The following is a 22,481-nucleotide window of genomic DNA, read 5'->3' as shown; positions in this document are numbered from 1 at the left end:
AATCTCTTTCTCTCTATCTTATAATTGTGTATTCTCTCTCTACTCTAATATTCTATAAATTAAAAAATTAATTTTCTTTTTCTTTTGAATTCATTTTTTGGTATTTCTAATTATATCATAATCTCTATTTCATGCTTTCTGTATATAAGAATTTTATTTTTGATTTTCATTTGCTTTTGTGTCCGGTAAAAATTAATTTTTATATTCATTAACTTTTATGACTGATAAAAATTTGTTGATATTTATTTTTAAATGATGGATTTTGTGTCTCTTAGTTAGTGATATCAATTATTTATTGATAAAATAATATATCTGAATGAATTGATGAGAATTTATGAAATTGAGAAGAGAAAAAGAAGAAAGGTTAATTAAGTAATTTTTTAAAAAATATTTATATAATAAAACTCTTAATTAAAAAAGATGATGTAGAGAATAAATTAGTGGGTTCAAATAGTCTTACCCTTTGATTAAATAAACTAATTTTAAAAATTATGAGATTCTAAAACTCTTAATTGAAAGGTTAATTAAGTAATTTTTTTTAAAATTATTTCTATAATAAAACTCTTAATTAAAAAAGATGATGTAGAAAATAAATTAGTGGGTTCAAATAGTCTTACCCTTTGATTAAATAAACTATTTTTAAATTGATATTTATGATATTTCCAAACCGTTATTGACCGTTCGTAATTAATTTGGTAAACCAAATACCAATTAATTAGTTACAATCTACAAATATATTATAAGGTTTATGAGATTCTAAACTTATTATAATATAGTTTAAATATATAAGTAGAATTGGAAAATGTACTTCTAGTTCTACTAATCATATTTAAAAAGAAATACATAAAACAAAAAAAAAATGTAAAAACCCAGTACAGAGTCTCGAATTGGTGCACTCAGTATATTAATGGCAGATTGGCAGTATGGCACCGACCTAAAACTAACCTGTCGAATTTTAGTACCGACACCATTAATGTATACGTTTATACTCGCACGAAATTGCAAATATTTGAATCAAACTCGTAATCTTGGGATTTACATATAATGAGTCATACTGGATGAATGATGACACAAATGCCACCTTTGACGCCCAAACGAAATTACAAATATGTCCATAGCATTGCCGTAAAAGTTCAATCGAAGCCTCTTTCTGTCCCAAATCGCAGCCATGGAAATCTGGTTTATCACCCTAATCTCAATCTCCATTGCCGCCCTTCTCAAAGCCTTCATCAACCTTATCATCTTCCCCAAGAACAAACCCAATCTTCCTCCAGGCCCTGTAGCTTTTCCCGTCATCGGCAACCTTCACTGGCTTCGCAAATCTCTCACAGAAATCGAACCAGTCCTCAGAGACCTTCATTCCAAGCTCGGCCCGATAGTCACGCTCCGTATCGGCTCTCGCCCCATCATCTTCATCGCCGATCACTCACTTGCCTACAAGGCCTTGGTACAGAACGGCGCCGTCTTCGCCGACCGCCCTCAGGCTCTTCCCATCAACAAAATCGCTAGCAGCAACCAGCATAACATCAGCTCGGCTTTTTACGGCCCCACCTGGCGGGTCCTTCGCCGTAATCTCACCGCAGAGATCATGCATCCTTCGCGCCTGCGATCTTACAGCCACGCCCGCAAGTGGGTTCTTGAAATTCTCTTGGACCGGTTCAAGTCTCAGTCCAAAACCGGAGATGATCCGGTCAGCGTGGTTGACCATTTTCAGTATGCTATGTTCTGCTTGTTAGTGCTCATGTGTTTTGGGGACAAGCTTGACCACAACCAAATCAAAGAGATTAAGAATATTCACCACTCCAGGTTGCTAGCGTTTAGCCGATTCCGAATTCTAAATTTTTGGCCAAGGTTAACAAAAATTGTTCTCCGTAAAAAGTGGGCACAGTTCTTGCAGTTGCTTAAAGATCAAGAAAATTTATTAGTCCCACTGATAAGAGCAAGAAAGAAGATGAAGGAAGAGAGGCTAATGAATAAAGGTAAAGAAAATGTGTTGTGTTATGTCGATACTCTGTTAGATTTGCAGCTTCCGGAAGAAGAGAAGAAGAGGAAGCTCAGCGAAGAGGAAATTGTAGCTCTGTGCTCAGAATTTCTTAACGCCGGCACAGACACCACGTCCACGACACTGCAGTGGATCATGGCTAATTTGGTGAAATACCCACATGTTCAAGAGAAGCTTTATACGGAGATCAAAGGAGTTGTTGGAAATGGAGAGGAAGAAGAAGTGAAAGAAGAAGACTTGAACAAGATGCCGTATCTGAAAGCAGTGATCTTGGAGGGACTAAGAAGGCATCCTCCAGGGCACTTTGTGCTGCCGCATGCCGTGACAGAGGATTTCACATTGGATGGACACGTGATACCGAAAGATGCAAGCGTCAATTTCATGGTAGCCGAAATGGGTCGGGACCCGAAGGTTTGGGAGGATCCGATGGCATTCAAGCCTGAGAGGTTCGTCAGGGATGAAAGCGGTGGAAGAGTAGCTGTGGTTGAAGATTTGGATATAACAGGGAGTAGGGAAATTAAGATGATGCCGTTTGGTGTTGGGAGGAGGATTTGTCCGGGGCTTGGTTTGGCTATGCTTCACTTGGAATATTTTGTGGCTAATTTGGTTTGGTGCTTTGAGTGGAAGGCTGCGGATGGATATGAAGTTGATTTTTCGGAGAAGCAGGAGTTCACTACTGTGATGAAAAATCCATTACGGGCTCGTATTTCTCCAAGAATTAGCCAACAGAATTTCCCTAAGTTTATTTCGAAATAAGCTGTACTCCTTAATTGGTGATAAATTTTACAACCGTACGAGGTGTTAACCAATAGGCGAGTGGGTGGTCAAATCTATGAATTTGACCAAGGTAATGGATACCCAATATTACTAATTCATCTCCTCGTTTCGTGGACAGGATTTAGGATATGTATGTCAATTTTTCCAAAGTTTAGATACGAAAGCGGATGCGTATGTTTTGTTTTCACATGTTTGATGTGATTTAGATTAATTTCCCGTCACGGCTTTGGAAGCACAGATAGTTTATCTTTTAGCTTAACCATAAAAAATTTTATAAAAAAAAATTATTTTGTTCACCACTAGAAAATCAGAAACGACGGATCATTCAGTCACCGTCGTTGCGTATTTCCAACTCTAATAAATGAAAGAAAAGAAAAACATTTTCCTTATCTTGTTTGTTTGCTAACTTACGTAAGCCATTACGACTCACCCCTTAAATTTAAATTAAAGAAATTGATTTAAAAAACGAATTGATTTTGTTTCTCCTTAAGTTTTCCTAAACATATAATTTTTTTTGTTATTTTAATAGGCAGTTGGGACATACATTGCTCTTCATCGACACTCCATTTGTTTAAAAACTCCTACCAACTCGGAAATCCTAATTAATTAATCCTTGATTCCCTGAAAAACATATCAGTGCTAAATGATTTATTATTATCATTTTAGTTATTACAGAATTATTTCCATATTCTGTCATTAAATATAAGTATTTTTACTATATACATATGTTTACACATTTTAAACAATTATTGATATAGATACTCATGTGGAAGGAAAAGTTGTGGATAAATATACATATATAGCAAAAGGGTAATAATAGATATCTCAAACTATATGGAATGTGATATTTTATTTATTAAGCAGTTTATGTTTTTCATCAATTTTAAGTGAATTAATTAGATAATTTTTTTGTAATTTTTTTGAGTTAAAATTTTGAGATGACAAATGCTATGTTACAATTAATGTAACATACACATTCAACAACAACCACACAAATTATATGAATCCATCATTTATGTGGTTGTTGTTGAGTGTGTATGTTACATTGTAAGATAGGGCTCCCTTTTGAGATATGTAGCAATTGGCAGACCACAGACATGACCAAAAATATCTTGGGACAATCACATTCAAAATAATTCAAGATTGGCTTATATAAACACGAACGCTTTCGAAAACGACACACCGCCAGTTGCTTGCTATCCACGGAATATTAATTATTAATATTCCTCACACCGTTTACTCTTTTTTGACTTATCAATTTGCAGAAATGGAATTCTGGTTCATCATCCTAATCTCAATCTCCATTGCTGCCCTTCTCAAAGCTTTCATCAGCGTTATCATCTCCCCCAAATACAAAACCAATCTTCCTCCAGGCCCCTTTAATCTCCCCGTCATCGGCAACCTCCAGTGGCTTCTTAAATCTTTCTCCGAAATCGAACCAATCCTCAGAAACCTTCACTCCAAGCTTGGCCCCGTCGTCACGCTCTTTATCGGCCCTCGCCCGGCTATCTTTATCGCCGATCGCTCACTGGCCCACAAGGCCTTGGTCCAAAACGGCGCCATCTTTGCTGACAGACCCCGGCCTCTTCCCACAAACAAAATCGTCAGCAGCAACCAGCATAACATCAGCTCTGCTTCTTATGGCACAACGTGGCGGCTCTTCCGCCGTAATCTCTCAGCAGAGATCCTCCATCCCTCTCGTGTGAAATCCTACAAGCACGCCCGCAAATGGGTTCTTGAAATTCTCTTGAATCGTTTAAAGTCAGAGTCCAAAAATGAGGACCGCCCTGTCCCTGTTCGTGTTCTTGATCATTTCCAATACGCCATGTTTTGCTTGTTGGTGCTCATGTGTTTCGGAGACAAGCTTGATGAATCCCAAATCAAAAAAATTGAGAACGTTCAGCGCACACAGCTGTTGACTTTTGGGAATTTCAATATATTGAATTTCTGGCCAAGATTATCAAAAATTGTTTTTGTTAAGAAGTGGGAGCAGTTCTTGCAGATTCGTAGAGATCAAGAAAACGTATTGGTTCCTTTGATAAGAGCAAGAAAGAAGATGAAAGAAGAAGAGAGCCTCAGCATTAAGGAGAGGGAGTATGTGTTATCGTATGTGGATACTCTGTTAGATTTACAGCTTCCTGAAGAGAAAAGAAAGCTTAGCGAAGAGGAAATTGTGAGTTTGTGTTCAGAATTTCTCAACGCGGGCACTGACACTACCTCCACGGCGCTACAGTGGATCATGGCCAATCTGGTGAAGCACCCGCACGTTCAAGAGACGGTTTATACGGAAATCAGAGGAGTTGTTGGTGAAAATGAAGAGGTGAAAGAGGAGGAGTTGCAGAAGATGCCGTATCTGAAAGCAGTGATTTTAGAGGGACTGAGGAGGCACCCGCCTGGGCATTTCGTGTTGCCACATGCCGTGACAGAGGATTTCGTTCTTGATGATAAGTATGTGATACCAAAGGACGGGAGTGTGAATTTCATGGTGGCCGAAATGGGTTGGGATCCGAAAGTTTGGGAGGATCCGATGGGGTTTAAGCCCGAGAGGTTTTTGAATGATCATGATCAAGATTTTGACATAACGGGGAGTAGGGAAATTAAGATGATGCCATTTGGAGCTGGCAGGAGAATCTGTCCCGGTTTTGGTTTGGCTATGCTTCATTTGGAGTATTTTGTGGCTAATTTGGTTTGGAATTTTGAGTGGACGGCTGTGGATGGTGATGAGGTTGATTTGACTGAGAAGCAAGAGTTTACCGTTGTGATGAAGAATCCATTGCAGGCTCTTCTTTCTCCTAGAACTAGATAAGAACATAACTCACCTGATTATTATTATTAGTATTATTATGCATTTAAAAATTAAGTAAGACTTCTATATTAATATTGGCATAATTATATGTACCATCGTTCTGTTTGTGGTAATTTTGTCATCTCCTATGGAAATCTAATGGTTGGTAGGCCTTGGCCAAATCAACTTAGAGGAAGGCATCTGACCAAGCTTACCATCGCTTTATAGACTTTAAATAAAGGAAAATGCTAGGTAGCGAGAGGAACGAGAGAATGATGAGAGAAACGGCAGCAGTTGCTGCCGTCTGCTGCCGTTTCGCTTCTCGTTCTTCTTGCTTGTTAATACATTAAAAAAATAAAAAGAATGAATAAAGAATTCATAAAGAAATGGGTGCGTGCATAGAGAAATCCAACCTTATCTACCATATCTCCAGCCTACTTTCCTCTCTCCCTCACGCTCCTCTCTCACGACAAATCCCTAAAGCATCAATTGTCTTAACTTCTATTTTAACGACTTTGAATTGTAGACCAAATTGAATATTTTATGGACAAAATCACTTCCATACTCAGAAAGAAGAAACATCATTTCTTGTTTTATTCACTTTGCTGCAGGGGCCCAAGTACAGAGTTCCTCTGTTTTTGTTTATCTGCATTCCAGATTTGCGCATCCACATGCACCTGTGACATCTCCAAACTCCCTTTTGTTATATTTCCTTTAATGTTCTTAAAATCCTTGATTTCATTGTTAAATAAAGTGAAGTCATTTTTTGGGTTTGTAGAAGTTTAGATGATCCTGAGTGTGTTAGAGCAATTTGGTATTCGGAGAAGGAAGATAAGGAATCATTTTGGAATAAATCAACAGTAGTAGAGGCTACATATATAAATATAGTACGTATATAGGAATTGAGCAAAATATTTCTGCTATGAAGTTTTATAATACTTCGATTAACAACATCGCATATACATCACAAATGAGTCACAAACATATTTTAAAGCTGATTGGATGCAGTTTAGAGACTCAAACTGCCGTTCCGTGGAGTATGGGACTCTGGCTGGAGAGAGAGGAAAGTGAAAGCATGCGTGAGGAAGGAAAGTGAAAGCCTGCGTGATTTCATGCGCCATTTCTTTATTCAAAAATTTTAAATTTTTTAATGTTTTAATGAGCGAGAGGAACGAGCGGCGAAACGGCAGCAACTGCTGCCGTTTCTCTTATCATTCTCTCGTCCCTCTCGCTACCTAGCAGCACTCTTAAATAAAAGCCTCGTAAGTAGACTCTCACGTTTTCTTTATGTTTTTACAGTAAAGAACATCATCACCGAAGTGGAAGAAAGGACCAACTAATTAAAAGAACATTGAAATTCTATTGATATTTATAATAAATAAAAAAACCTACAGACACTATTTTTGTTAGCCCAATATGACACAGCTTGAATTTATATCACCACATAATATAGGTATTCAATTCTCAGAGGAGGAATTTTACGCCTACCCAATCTAATTAGGAGAGAATCAAGTCCCAACTATTATCAGGGCTCAAACCAATATTTGAGTGCATGGGTTGTGTCAACGGGCTACCACCTCATTGTCCCATCTTGTTACTGATACAAGCGATTTATTTGATGCGCCCGTAATATTGATAATAGTTTGTAACTATATAAGCAATAAGCAATCCTTAAATTAGTTCCCACCTTAACATCAACGGTTTTTCCCTCGAAGGCCTCATCACCAGCCTGATCTGGTCCATTTGCTGGTGCCAAAAACTCTTGCATCAATATGGACTGCACCACAAAAACTGTCAACTCAAAGGGCCGATAATCAAAAGTGAAGCCCTTTATCTTTATCATACTCCCACCGTTATATAGCCAATAATCAAAAGTGAGAATAACACATGTTGCTTCAATGATTGAAGTTAAACATCAAATATTATCTTTCATGTTAAAAAGTAAACATAAAAAAATATATATATGTATTTTGACTTATAAACATGACATTTCAATTGACATTCATATGTGTTAAAACTGTTGGGGAAAAATTAGGTTTTTAAATTTTTATAAAACTTTTTGAAGATCGCTCTCATATAATATATAAGAATTTGTATTCTAGAAATCGTACCTTGAAAATCCGAGTTGGCTTTTTCTGCTGAAGTGTTTTAGGCTCCTAAATCACGATCCGCCACCACCACTCCTGTTAGATCACGATCCGTCACCACCACGCTTGTTAGATCACGAACAGTCTCCAATGATCTTCCAGGTTATGACTCAGGTTCGATCTGCACTTGACGTGTGGGCGCCTTTATCACTACCAAAGCAACTAGCACGAGAACATTTTTCTCTCAACAATAGAGAGAAAAATCTTTTTCTCTGATCTGTATAAATTGTCTTCTCTTTTTTTTTTAGAGAAAATAAGCCTTATATATCTCCTTTTAGTGAAAACCCTAGGCTCCAAATAATGCCCTAAATAAAACTCACGTTATTTTCTTTTTCAATAGGGGACCCACCTTGTAAAATAACATAAGGCCCCTTATACAAAAGCAAATTAAATGGAGCCTCCCACTAAATGATATATTTAGGCTTTTGACCCAAATAGCTAGTTATCTTACTTATTAGTCCAGTAGTGGTGCAGTCAATTAAATGAGCTAACCCGGGAATCATTTGGGAACATACAATAGTGGCTACAATAATTAGGCCTGTAATTAAACTAGCCCAATTATTTAATTCCAAATCTACTCCACTAAAAGATTGGAACTGACTTCCATAATTGTATGCTCGAATAATAATTCGTCCCAAGCCACATTGATTTCTTTACTGCACAATCCTTTGTACCACATCGTTAATTAAATTGATATCTCAACTGTCCAATCAATTTAATAACATCTTATTCCTTGATCCTTACTGGTTTTCTCTAATGATCATTTTCAACATACTAAATATGTTGACACACTCTGGCCAGAGAATTCTATGATCAAGTGCCGAAAACCCATCAAGAGATGTGTTGTACAAATTCTATATTGTTAATCCATAACTCCAATACTCATAATTGCTCCCACCAAGATACCAGATAATCTTGACCACAAGGATGTGTCGTGCCCATTGGTAACTCAAATGAAATAACAATTACAATCATGAAATCATAATTAACTCAAGATTAAGATTACAGTAAAATCAACGCATATGAGATTTAATAAGTCTGACAGTTATTACAAAATTAATTAAATCTCATATGTGATCCTGTTCAATGTAGTCGTACTACATCAATAAATTCATACATGATTAAGACAAATCATTCAATGAATTTATTACAATCTATACCTAAATAAAGTGTCCAACTTTATTTATCAACTGCGAACTAAATTTATTTAATCATAAGATAACTTGTATTTATATCTTCTGTGAATCCACATGGTGATCACATAAATACATATAATATGATTAAATGGACTTTAATACAAGTATTAATGCAATTAAGATATTTGAATAAAATACCTCATTTATTTTATTAATCAGAAAAATAGTTTATTACAATTAAATAAACACATATGCTTTTAAAGAGCATATTTTCCCAACAAAAACATGTCAAATTTTTAAGGACTATCAATTTGTATGTTAAAAGTTTACATTTACTCTTTAAAGAGAATTTCTATTAAAATTTTAATTTCAATAATAAAATGAAGTATTAAAAATTTCAACGAACTTAATTAGTTAAAAAATTGTTATAAGGAATAAATAAATATACAACACACACTTTACCACACTTTACCCCACCAAAATTTTCTATAACAATTGCTTTTCTCCACTTAATATTTTAGTTTTTATCATTTTACCCTCAAACCGTTAAAGTTAACATAATTTTTAATAGAAATTATAGTACAAGTCTAGTTTATTCCTAAACTGGAGTATAATTTAACCATCTAAACAATACTTTTATCAATTGATTATTTTATATATCTCAAATAATTAATTGATAAAATTGTAGATATTATAATTCTTAAAATACTGACTATACTGAAATTCTTAAAATACTGCTGTGACATCAGCATTTTATTAATGGAGTTAATGTTTTGGTGATAAATTGATAAAAATGAAACATTAAGTGTGAAAAATTAATTGTTAGAAAACGTTGGTAATAAAATGATATGTCAGAAAATATTAGGCCACATGTAAAATGATAATATCCCAAAAAAAAATTAAAAATTACTAAACATTTGTTCAGGGGCTATTCGTCATTTCCACTAGTTATCACTTCATATTATTACCTAAGTGGTGACGTTATAGAATGGAGGAGACAATCGACAAACAACAAAGAACAAGAAAGCATCAAAATAGATGACTTGTATATATATATATGTACACACATATATATAGTTGTAGTTTGGATTTGCTGATAAAACGCAACTAACCACTAATTTTGGTGTTCATAAAATACAAGAACTCGAGGTGTCACGAATACGATCTATAGATAATTTTTTTTTCTTTTTTAACGTGTGAATTACACAAGTTTCTACCAGTAGGCAGCAGACATCATTGTTTTTTTTTTTTTAACATGCATGATGCACGTATTAGAACCAAAAAAGAAAAAAAAATAGTAAAATGATTAATGTTCTTCTTTTGGACACACGCATAATTATTCTGAATTTGATGATAATATATATATATATATAGAGAGAGAGAGAGAGAGGAAAGGAAAGTCAAAACACTTGGCATGTATTGATTGAATGATTCACCATGTAAATTTTTTACCCCTTCTGTATATATTGCTTTCCTTTCATCCGTGGATAAGGATGACACGTTTGATAATTTTTTTTTTCACTCAATAATATGAGAAATTTTAAAATACATCTGAGGTACAATTTTAACTATACAATAAATAAATAGTATTATAATATGTGTGTATTTATTTTAAAAAATTATGTTACAAATGATAATTGTATTAAATTCAACTACACATATCATATATATATATCAATTAATTATAATACATTAAAAATATTGTAGAATTTCTCCAATAATATTGGGATACCGAGTGTTTTGATCTACTGCAAAATTAAATGATTAAGTTAGTTGTAGCTGTGAAGGTGGGATGATGTGCCAAGTCAAAGCGATATTAATATCAGTGTTACAACGACCTTATTGATAGCTAACATTTTCAAACAAGTTGGAAGACTAATTAATATAAGTCACATATTTTTTTTTTCACTGATAAGTCAAATATTGTTAAATACTTCGAATAGAAGTGTATTTATTAGTCAATGTATACTATACCATGCAAAGTAATATTATTAAAAGAAAAAAAAAAGATAGAAGAAGAGGAAGAAGCAAGATTAAAACACCAAAATTTATTATCACTACTCCGGTAAATTACCCCAGCTGCTGAAGTGACATAAATGTAGGCCTCATACTATAATGGGATATTAAGATAAATTATCACTTTCTAAACATAGTGAAATACTTGTGCAGGATGGGTGCTTTAATGAATTTTTTTTTTTAATACATGAGATTATTACTCAAGAGTACAACTCATATTATATGAGATTACAATTGATATTTATAAATCAGACTATTACTGAAATTAGTTTACATCAATTTACTATTACTGGGACTAGTTTACATTAATTTTTATGAAGCGCCGCTTAGATTTTTTACCCTCTCTAATATTCGAGGGACGTCTGCTCCACTCACATTTCGAAAAAGAAGAAGACGGTCTTTACTTAAAGACAGTGTCATGACCCAACCTAGACCTGGCAAGATATTGTCCGCTTTGAGCCTTAACAAGGCCCGCACTGTTTTGTTCCTAGGGTAGCCATACACCCCAAAATGCGTCTTGTCAATTAAGGTATAGATCACCCCTTATAAATCCAGAATCTCTGCCGATGTGGGATATGCCTAGGGTGTTACATACACCCTACTTAGGAACTCAGCATCCTCGCTGAGATTTGTCCCACCATCGCTCAAGAGAACACGCGGAGCCGCTCTAATACCATAATGTCATGACCCAACCTAGACTTAGCAAGATATTGTCCGTTTTGAGTCTTAACAAGACCTGCACGGTTTTGTTCCCGGGACGCCTATACACCCTAAAACGCTTCTTGCCAATTAATGTATGAATCATCTCTTATAACCTTATCATCTCTCCCGTGCTTTGCCAATGTGGGATTTGCTTAGGGTGTTACACTGAGAAAGTAAATTAAACCCCCACAATTAATGAAGATTTTAAACCTTTCAAATATCAAGTTATTTTAGTGATGCGTCTGCTATTTTGTGGGGGTTTAATTTTCTTCCTCAATTTGAGCGAAGACAACATTATGATTTTAATTGCCTATATTATGATTTCTTGAATATAACATTCTTTGGGAAGACAACATTTTTATAATACAATATTGAAAATTTTCGCTAGGCAACGTAAGTTAACACTCATTCATTTATTGTCTAAATCTTGAATTCACAGCCTTCCTAATAAAAGACAGTAATAATTAAACATATACCATCACAATCAAACCTAAACACTATTTTTTCTTCTTTGTCCTCTTACATATATCTTCTACTATTTAAACCATCACAATTCAACGTAAGCTAAAATATAGGAACTAAACGAGTTTTACCTAGTATTTTAGAGCAAGGGATAAGAGAAGGCATGTTAATAATTTTATTATGGCTGTTAAAGCTACAATATAAAGTCTCTTTACTCATCTGACTATCAATTACTTTCCAAGCTTTCCATAATTTTATGAAGTTATCAAATATTGGTCATATTTTCTGAATATATGTGTGTTGTGTATTCGCTGTACACATACCTATGCACATCCAACTTTTGCATCATTCGAGTTTCACAATTGATGTTATCAAAGCCATACGTGTAAATTTGTTCATAAATAATAGTTGTTAATATAAAACACCGAAATCCTAAGGTTACGTTGCTATGCAGAGAACATTAATTAAAACCATGAACTACGATTTTGATGAAACCGGCTTACTTTTATTAATGAATACACACCCTTATTTATATACCTGTGCTATGATTACATGCTGTAACATTTCTTCACCTATGGCCTTTATTAAAAGATTATCAAAGCAAACTAATATCTATTCACTGCGCAGTCCAATCCTCCATTATTTCATTTGATGTCTGGCCTTGGATTGTCAAAACCTGCTTCTAGATTCTTTAAGGGCTTTCATTCTTATCCTTTGGTGGTTCTACATGTGCTCTAGATTTCAAATTATGACTTCCCGCTAACTGGCTCTTCACTCTGGCATTTCGTCGAACAGTTTGTTATTTATGACAAACACCTTGTTTTGACTAAAATTTATTTGGCAACTTAGCTCATCAAAGGATGAGCTAATGAACATGTGTCAGCACTGTACAAATCTAATAAACAGTTTTATTACCTTCTGGTAGTGTAAAATCAAAATAATTTTCAGCAATTGAAAATTAGAGATGATGAGGTGGACATTTATTTTGCTATTTTTTGTATTTATTCATTATTTGAAAAATATTTCTAGAATTTAACGAAAATAAAAACATACACTAATTTTTTTTTTTAATACTGATTACATATTATAGCAGATATTTACAAATGCTATTATAGCAGACATTATACTGATATTTATAGTAAGATATACATAACCGAGACTTACATTATTAGATTAAATTTTATGAAATACATATCCAGACAAATAACCCTCACAGACGAGGGATGTCACTACTCCACTCGCATTTCACAAGGGAGAATGACTTACAAATATTATAGCCCCCACAATACTTTTGTGGGGGCTTGTGAGGGCAGCAACTCAACCACTCGGCCAAAGGCTGAGTGACAAACATACACCAATCCAAAAAGCATAACATACAAGATTTTCTTTGCTATTTGATAAAGGGTGGGGCTAACCCACCAAATTCCTCTCTACACCCATTTTATTAAAAATTTTAAAGTTACCTTCACTAATCTCTTTCTCTCTCTATCTTATAATTGTGTATTCTCTTTCTACTCTCATATTTTGTAAATTAGAAACTCAATTTTATTTTATTTTTTGAATTCATTTTTTGGTATTTCTAATTATATCATAATCTTTATTTCATGCTTTTTGTATATAAGAATTTTATTATTGATTTTCATTTGCTTTTGTGTCTGATAAAAATTAATTTTTATATTCATTAACTTTTAGAACTAAATTGATGAGAATTTATGAAATTGAGAAGAGAAAAAGAAGAAACGTTAATTAAGTAATTTTTAAGAAAATTATTTATATAATAAAACTCTTAATTAAAAAGATGATGTAGAAAATAAATTAGTGGGTTCAAATAGTCTTATCCTTTAATTAAATAAACTAATTTTAAATTGATATTTATGATATTTCCAAACCGTTATTGACTGTCAGTAATTAATTTAATAAACCAAATACCAATTAAGTAGTTAGAATCTACAAATATATTATAAGGTTTACGAGATTCTAAACTTATTATAATATAGTTTAAATATATAAGTAGAATTGGAAAATGTACTTCTAGTTCTACTAATCATATTTAAAAAGAAATACATAAAACAAAAAAAAAAATTGTAAAAACCAGTATAGAGTCTCGAATTGGTGCACTCAGTATATTAATGGCAGATTGGCAGTATGGCACCCACCTAAAACTAACTCCTGTCGACTTGGAAATCCTAATTAATTAATCCTTGATTCCTTGAAAAACATATCAGTGCTAAATGATTTAGTGTTATCATTCTAGTTATTACAGAATTATTTCCATATTCTGTCATTAAATATAAGTATTTTTACTATATGCATATGTTTACACATTTTAAACAATTATTGATATAGATAATCATATGGAAGGAAAAGTTGTGGATATATATATATAGTAAAAAGGTAATAATAGATATCTCAAACTATATGGCATTTAATATTTTATTTATTAAGTAGTTTCTGTTTTTCATCAATTATAAGTTAATTAATTAGATAATTTTTTTGAGTTAAAATTTTGAGATATGTAGCAATTGGCAGACCAGAGACATGACCAAAAATATCTTGGGACAATCACATTCAAAATAATTCATTGAGATATGTAGCAATTGGTAGACCAGAGACATGACCAAAAATATATTGGGATAATCACAGTCAAAATAATTCAAGATTGACTTGTATAAACACCAACGCTTTGGAAAACTACACACCGCCAGTTGCTTGGGACAATCACATTCAAAATAATTCAAGATTGACTTGTATAAACACCAACGCTTTGGAAAACTACACACCGCCAGTTGCTTGGGACAATCACATTCAAAATAATTCAAGATTGGCTTATATAAACACGAACGCTTTCGAAAACTACACACCGCCAGTTGCTTACAACCAACTGAATATTAATTATTATTATTATTCGTCACACCGTTTACTCTTTTTTGACTTATCAATTTGCAGAAATGGAATTCGGGTTCATCATCCTAATCTCAATCGCCGTTGCTGCCCTTCTCAAAGCTTTCATCGGCGTTATCATCTCCTCCAAATACAAAACCAATCTTCCTCCAGGCCCCTTCAATGTCCCCCTCATCGGCAACCTTCGGTGGCTTCTCAAATCTTTCACCGAAATCGAACCAATCCTCAGAAACCTTCACTCCAAGCTTGGCCCCGTCTTCACGCTCTATGTCGGCCCTCGCCCGGCTATCTTTATCGCCGATCGCTCCCTGGCCCACAAGGCCTTGGTCCAAAACGGTGCCATCTTTGCTGACAGACCCCCGCCTCTTCCCACATGGAAAATCATCAGCAGCAACCAGCATGACATCACCTCTGCTTCTTACGGCACAACGTGGCGAGTCTTCCGCCGTAATCTCTCCGCAGAGATCCTCCATCCCTCTCGTGTGAAATCCTACAGGCACGCCCGCAAATGGGTTCTTGAAATTCTCTTGAATCGTTTAAAGTCAGAGTCCAAAAATGGGGACCGCCCTGTCCCCGTTCGTCTTCTTGATCATTTTCAATACGCCATGTTTTGCTTGTTGGTGCTCATGTGTTTCGGAGACAAGCTTGATGAATCCCAAATAAAAAAAATTGAGATCGTTCAGCGCAGACTGCTGTTGGCTGTTGGCAAGTTCAATATACTGAATTTCTGGCCAAGATTAACAAAAATTGTTTTTTTTAAGAAGTGGATACAGTTCTTGCAGGTGTGTAGAGATCAAGAAAACGTATTGGTTCCTTTGATAAGAGCAAGAAAGAAGATGAAAGAAGAAGAGAGCCTCGGTGTCAACAAGGAGGAGTATGTGTTATCGTATGTGGATACTCTGTTAGATTTGCAGCTTCATGAAGAGAAAAGAAAGCTTAGCGAAGAGGAAATTGTGAGTTTGTGTTCAGAATTTCTCAGCGCGGGCACTGGCAGTACCTCCACGGTGCTACAGTGGATCATGGCCAATCTGGTGAAGTACCAGCACGTTCAAGAGAAGGTTCATACGGAAATCAGAGGAGTTGTTGGTGAAAATGAAGAGGTGAAAGAGGAGGAGTTGCAGGAGATGCCGTATCTGAAAGCAGTGATTTTAGAGGGACTGAGGAGGCACCCGCCTGGGCATTTCTTGTTTCCACATGCCGTGACAGAGGATTTCGTGCTTGATGATAAGTACGTGATACCAAAGGACGGGAGTGTGAATTTCATGGTGGCCGACATGGGTTGGGATCCGAAAGTTTGGGAGGATCCGATGGCGTTTAAGCCCGAGAGGTTTTTGAATGATCATGATCAAGATTTTGACATAACGGGGAGTAGGGAAATTAAGATGATGCCATTTGGAGCTGGCAGGAGAATCTGTCCTGGTTTTGGTTTGGCTATGCTTCATTTGGAGTATTTTGTGGCTAATTTGGTTCGGAATTTTGAGTGGAAGACTGTGGACGGGGATGAGGTTGATTTGACTGAGAAGCAAGAGTTTACCGTTGTGATGAAGAATCCATTGCTGGCTCTTCTTTCTCCTAGAATTAGATAAAGAACATAACTTAATAGTGCGTTCACTATTAACCATAAAATTCATAATACTTATGAATAAATTATAAATAATATAGATTGGTCTATTTAAATATAGAGCGGTTTACAATTTAATAGTACATTCACTAAACATGAATCAAAATTAGCTAGAAATATAATGAGTTAGAATCGGAATAAATAGAATTGAAATGAGGAATTGGAATCATAATAACTTATTTACTTGAACTACAGGAATCGTAATTAGAATGAGTTGTATTATCATTTATGTGTTTACTTTCTCTTAGAATAAAAATCAGAATGAGTTAAATTGTTAAAAAATTACTATAAAATCCTTAATTAATTTTCATCATAGTTATTATTTTATATTTTAATTATTGTTATTGTTATTATTATTCAAAAATTAATTATTAATAATAATTATCATAATTATTATCATTAACAATTTAATGAAAAAAATTATTATTAATTATTGTTAATAGATTAATTAATTATAATACTTTTTATTCTTGTTAATAATAATAATAATAATAATAATAATCTATTTAAAAATTATAATTATAAGTATAATAAAATAATTATTATAATTCATTTAATAATTATTATATTTTTTAATTAAATGGAGGTTGTTTTGGGAATTTAAAATTATAGGGGGCGAATTGGTACTCTAGGAGTTTCAATGAAATAAAATAGAGTGCAAGGGGCTAAAAGCAAATTTTACAATCCAAAACATTTTATAATACTTATAAATAAATTGTAAATAATGTAGAGTGTAGGGGGGCTAATGAAATTTTACAGGGCAGCTGGAAGTTGCATGAGTGTATATATATATATATCACTTTACCACCAAAATTTTCTAACAATTACCTTTCTTCATTTAATATTTTAGTTTTTATCATTTTACCATCAAACCGTTAAAGTTAATAGAATTTTTAATAAAAATTATAGTACAAGTCTAGTTTATTCCTAAACTGGAGTATAATTTAACCATCTAAACAATACTTTTATCAATTGATTATTTTATATATCTCAAATAATTAATTGATAAAATTGTAGATATTATAATTCTTAAAATACTGACTATATTGAAATTCTTAAAATACTGCTGTGACATCAGCATTTTGTTAATGGAGTTAATGTTTTGGTGATAAATTGATAAAAATTGAAACATTAAGTGTGAAAAATTAATTGTTAGAAAATGTTGGTAATAAAATGATATGTCAGAAAATATTAGGCCACGTGTAAAATGATAATATCCCAAAAAAAAAAAATTACTAAACATTTGTTCAGGGGCTATTCGTCATTTCCACTAGTTATCACTTCATATTATTACCTAAGTGGTGACGTTATAGAATGGAGGAGACAATCGACAAACAACAAAGAACAAGAAAGCATCAAAATAGATGACTTGTATATATATATATGTACACACATATATATAGTTGTAGTTTGGATTTGCTGATAAAACGCAACTAACCACTAATTTTGGTGTTCATAAAATACAAGAACTCGAGGTGTCACGAATACGATCTATAGATAATTTTTTTTTCTTTTTTAACGTGTGAATTACACAAGTTTCTACCAGTAGGCAGCAGACATCATTGTTTTTTTTTTTTTTTAACATGCATGATGCATGTATTAGAACCAAAAAAGAAAAAAAAAATAGTAAAATGATTAATGTTCTTCTTTTGGACACACGCATAATTATTCTGAATTTGATGATAATATATATATATATATAGAGAGAGAGAGAGAGAGAGAGGAAAGGAAAGTCAAAACACTTGGCATGTATTGATTGAATGATCACCATGTAAATTTTTGACCCCTTCTGTATATATTGCTTTCCTTTCATCCGTGGATAAGGATGACACGTGAATAAATTTTTTTAGACGTGAATTACCCCTTCATACGTGAATAAATTTTTGACCCCTTCTGTATATATCGCTTTCCTTTCATCCGTGTATAAAATTTTTTTTTTCACTCAATAATATTGAGATACCGTGTGTTTTGATCTACCACAAAATTAAATGATTAAGTTAACTGTAGCTGTGAAGGTGAGATGATGTGCCAAGTTAAAGCGAGATTAATATCAGCGTTACCAACACCTTATCTCTTAGCTAATATGTTTCCAAAATTTGATCCTTAATCACAGCATTTACAAACAAGTCGGAAGACTAATTAACATAAGTCAAAGACTTATTTTTTCACTAATAAGTCAGATATTGTTAAATCCTTCGAATACAAGTGTATTTATTAGCCAATTTGTACTATACCACGCAAAGTAATATTATTTATAAAAAAAAATAGAAGAAGAAGAAGCAAGATTAAAACACCAAATCTTCTTCTCACTCCGGTAAATAACCCAGCCGCTGAAGTGACGTAAATGTGGGCATTATACTATAATGGGATATTTAGATAAATTATCACTTTTTAAACATAGAGAAATTATTGTGTAGGAGGGGTGCTGCTGAACATTTTAGACCTGTCAAATACCAAGTTCTTATTCGTTTGATGTATCATCTCAGCATACTTTAGTGGTGCGTCTGCCCCCACACAATTCCTTCTCTGTTTGCAAATTCAACGATCAGTGAATGTAATAACGCATGAATGGATATGAATACCGTAGTTGAAAAGAATTGGTGACAGGTCATTTTAACTGCGCATATTATGATTTCTTGAATATAACATTCTTTGACAACACAACATTTTTATAATACAATGTTAAAAATTTTCGCTAGGCAACGTAAGTTAACACTCATTTATTTATTGTCTAAATCTTGAATTCACAGTCTTCCTAATAAAAGACGGTAATTTTTTTTTGTCCGAACCACGAGGTGGTCTTGAGTGGATCTCAATTGTGGGAGGCACTTTTAAGCCTGTATCACAATCCAGATTAATTCTCGCTCGCACCGGGTCGGCCCGTAAAAGATAAAGTGTTGGCCAAAGTTTTTTTTGTCTGAACCACGAGGTGGTCCTGAGTGGGCCCTTTTTATCTGAACCACGAGGTGGTCCTGAGTGAGCCCCAACTGTAGGAGGCACCTTTAAGCCTGCATCACAACCCAGACTAATCCCCGCTCGCACCGGGTCGACCTGTAAAGGGTAAAGTGCTAGCCAAAGTGGTGACTTTATACGAGAGCAGGACTTGAATCCCTGACTTCTCTTAAGGAGTGAGAGTGTCGAACCACTCACACCAACCAACTTTAGTTAATAAAAGACGGTAATAATTAAACATATACCATCACAATCAAACCCAAAAACACTATTTTTTTTTTTTAACCAAATGTTTGTGGCTCAGTTGGCAATGCATGCTGAGTTTGTGGGAAGAGCTCTCGGGTTCGATCCTCACTAAACACACTATTTGGGAGGGGTAAAGAGCTTTAACTGTGACTACACTCCGAATCCGGATTAATCGAGGCCCAATGCAGTCGCGGCAAGCCGGATGGTTTACAAAAAAAAAAAAAAAAACTATTTTTTTCTTCTTTGTCCTCTTACATGTATCCTTTGGTATTTAAGCCATCACAATTCACATCTGATCAGTCCTCACCAGCAACTCTTTCATCGCTTAATAATTATATCAGAAATTTAATAAGCAAAAATGGAAACTTGGTTCATCATTCTGATCTCTCTTTGCATTTCTGCTCTCATCAAAGCTGTCATCAACCTTCTTTATCCTTCGAAAAATTTCAACTACAAGCTTCCTCCAGGCCCTTTAAATTTTCCCATCATCACCAACTTTCTTTTGACTAGAAAATCTTCAGCCGACCTTGAATCAACGATCCGTGCTCTTCACGACAAGTTTGGCCCCATAATCACCCTCCATATCGGCTCTAGGCCTGCCATCTTCATCTCCGATCGTTCTCTGGCTCACCAGGCCTTGATTCAAAACGGAGCAGTTTTTTCAGACCGGCCTCCAGCTGGCGCAGTTGCTAAAGTGACCAGTAGCAAGCAACACAGCATCAACTCTGCTTCTTATGGCCCTACATGGCGGCTTCTGCGTCGTAATTTGACTTCCGAAATCCTCCATCCTTTGCGTGTGAAATCTTACTTACATGCTCGAAAGTGGGTGCTGCAAATTCTCTTTGACGGTCTCAACTCTCAGCCTAAAAATTACGTTGTGGATAAGGTTATTGACCATTTTCAGTTCGCTATGTTTTGCTTGTTGGTTCTCATGTGTTTTGGCGACAAGCTTGATGAGAAGAAGATTAGAGAAGTTGAGGATGTTCAGCGTATGTTCCTGCTAAATATAAGGCGATTTGATGTTTTGAATTTCTGGCCAAGTGTTACAAAATTTGTGTTCCGGAAACTATGGGCTGAGTTTTTTGAAATTCGGAAGAAGCAGGAAGGTGTGCTGTTGCCATTGATTAGGGACCGAAGGAAGATGAAAGAAGAGAGATTAAGCAAAGCAAAAGAAGATGAAGAATATGTATTAGCATATGTTGACACTTTGTTTGATCTTCAACTCCCGGAGGAGAAGAGGAAGCTTCAGGAAAATGAAATTATGAGTTTGTGCTCTGAGTTTCTTTCTGCTGGCACTGATACAACATCAACAGTACTGCAATGGGTGATTGCAAATTTGGTGAAGTATCCCGACATTCAAGATAAAGTATTCAAAGAGATTAAAGAAGTTGTTGGAGATGAAGAGATCAGAGAGGTGACAGAAGATGATTTGCAGAAGTTGCCATATTTGAAAGCAGTGATTTTGGAAAGTCTAAGGCGGCATCCACCTGCACATTTTGTTGCGCCACATGCTGTGAAACAAGACATGGTGTTTGATGGTTTTTTGTTTCCGCAAAATGCTTCCATAAATTTCATGGTGGCTGAAATGGGGTGGGACTCAAAGGTATGGGATGATCCGATGTCGTTTAAGCCTGAAAGGTTTCTAAATGGTGAAGAAAACAGAGAAGTGTTTGATTTAACAGGAAGCAGAGAAATTAAGATGATGCCATTTGGGGTTGGAAGAAGGATTTGCCCTGGCCTTGGCTTGGCCATGCTTCATTCGGAATATTTTGTTGCAAATTTGATTTGGTCCTACGAGTGGAAGGCTGTTGATGGAGATGAAGTTGATTTGGAAGAGAGGCAAGAATTCACAATGGTGATGAAAACTCCATTGAAGGCTCATATATATCCTAGATCCAAATAAGAATATTTGCTTTCAAATAAGGAATTGTGTATTGCCATTAAACTAATTAAAAATCTTTTGTTTCTTATGCTTTATGATTGAATACTTGATTAGTTAGTTTACGTAAGTTTAAGATTGACTGGAGATTCATTTAAAAAAAAAAGAAAAGATCGGGTTGAGATTGGAGTGCTATGACTTTTAATTCACATCGCTTATTATCTCTTTTTGATAATATTAATTGGGTTATACTTAAGGCCTTTATGTCTATAATCAACAAGCATTTTTTTTTTTTTTTGAAAAGAAAGTAAAGCTTTCATTAAGATTGAACAGGGAGTAACAACAAAATCTCATATGGGTAATTTCCCAGCCAAACAACAGAGCTTGCATAATCTAAAGCTTTCTTTGCTAGAACATGAGCAGAATAATTGTAAGTTCTTGAAACATGCTGGATTTGCACCCCACTTAACCTCTTTAAGCTATCTTGAATTGGGGCTATTGTCCAGAAAATTTTTGTTCTGCTTCCCTTTGTGTTACAAGCAAGATCTACCACTTTTTTCGAATCTGACTCTATGATCATTGGCATTAATTTTACATTTTGAGCAACTTGGATGCCAAAATTGACTGTCTCTGCTTCCATGCAGTCCACATCCCCTTTATAAATAGTATTATGCACAACTGCTGCTACAACCTTGCCCCTAGAATCTTTGAAAACCACTCCTAACCCTGCTGTCTGATTTGAGAATCTAATGGCAGCATCCACATTCGCCTTATACCACCCATTTGGAGGAGGTAACCATGTTTGTTGGTTGTTGCTCTGGTTCTTGGAAACTATTTAATTCTTCTATATGAGTC

At 34.6% G+C, this 22,481-nt stretch overlaps 4 protein-coding genes across 4 annotated transcripts; all 4 read left to right on the top strand.

Moving 5' to 3' along the window:
• The first annotated feature begins 859 nt into the window (after positions 1-859).
• Positions 860-2,966, top strand: LOC102609779 (cytochrome P450 89A2-like). The gene has a single exon (XM_015532136.3). It carries the CDS (start codon positions 1,169-1,171, stop codon positions 2,756-2,758), a length of 1,590 nt encoding a protein of 529 aa, XP_015387622.1. The 5' UTR covers positions 860-1,168; the 3' UTR covers positions 2,759-2,966.
• A 998-nt stretch (positions 2,967-3,964) lies between these two features.
• LOC102610414 (cytochrome P450 89A2-like) lies at positions 3,965-5,760 on the top strand. The gene has a single exon (XM_006484648.4). It carries the CDS (start codon positions 4,047-4,049, stop codon positions 5,583-5,585), a length of 1,539 nt encoding a protein of 512 aa, XP_006484711.1. The 5' UTR covers positions 3,965-4,046; the 3' UTR covers positions 5,586-5,760.
• A 9,051-nt stretch (positions 5,761-14,811) lies between these two features.
• On the top strand, positions 14,812-16,627 carry LOC102610093 (cytochrome P450 89A2-like). The gene has a single exon (XM_006484647.4). The coding sequence runs from the start codon at positions 14,976-14,978 to the stop codon at positions 16,512-16,514; it is 1,539 nt and encodes a 512-aa protein (XP_006484710.1). The 5' UTR covers positions 14,812-14,975; the 3' UTR covers positions 16,515-16,627.
• Positions 16,628-19,980: 3,353 nt separating this feature from the next.
• LOC102610713 (cytochrome P450 89A2-like) lies at positions 19,981-21,715 on the top strand. Its single transcript, XM_006484649.4, has one exon. It carries the CDS (start codon positions 20,106-20,108, stop codon positions 21,648-21,650), a length of 1,545 nt encoding a protein of 514 aa, XP_006484712.1. The 5' UTR covers positions 19,981-20,105; the 3' UTR covers positions 21,651-21,715.
• The last annotated feature ends 766 nt before the right edge of the window (positions 21,716-22,481 follow it).

This window comes from Citrus sinensis, chromosome 4, assembly GCF_022201045.2.
Source record: "Citrus sinensis cultivar Valencia sweet orange chromosome 4, DVS_A1.0, whole genome shotgun sequence".
NCBI classification, from domain to species: Eukaryota; Viridiplantae; Streptophyta; class Magnoliopsida; order Sapindales; family Rutaceae; genus Citrus; species Citrus sinensis.
This window is presented reverse-complemented; position numbering and strand designations above follow the sequence as displayed.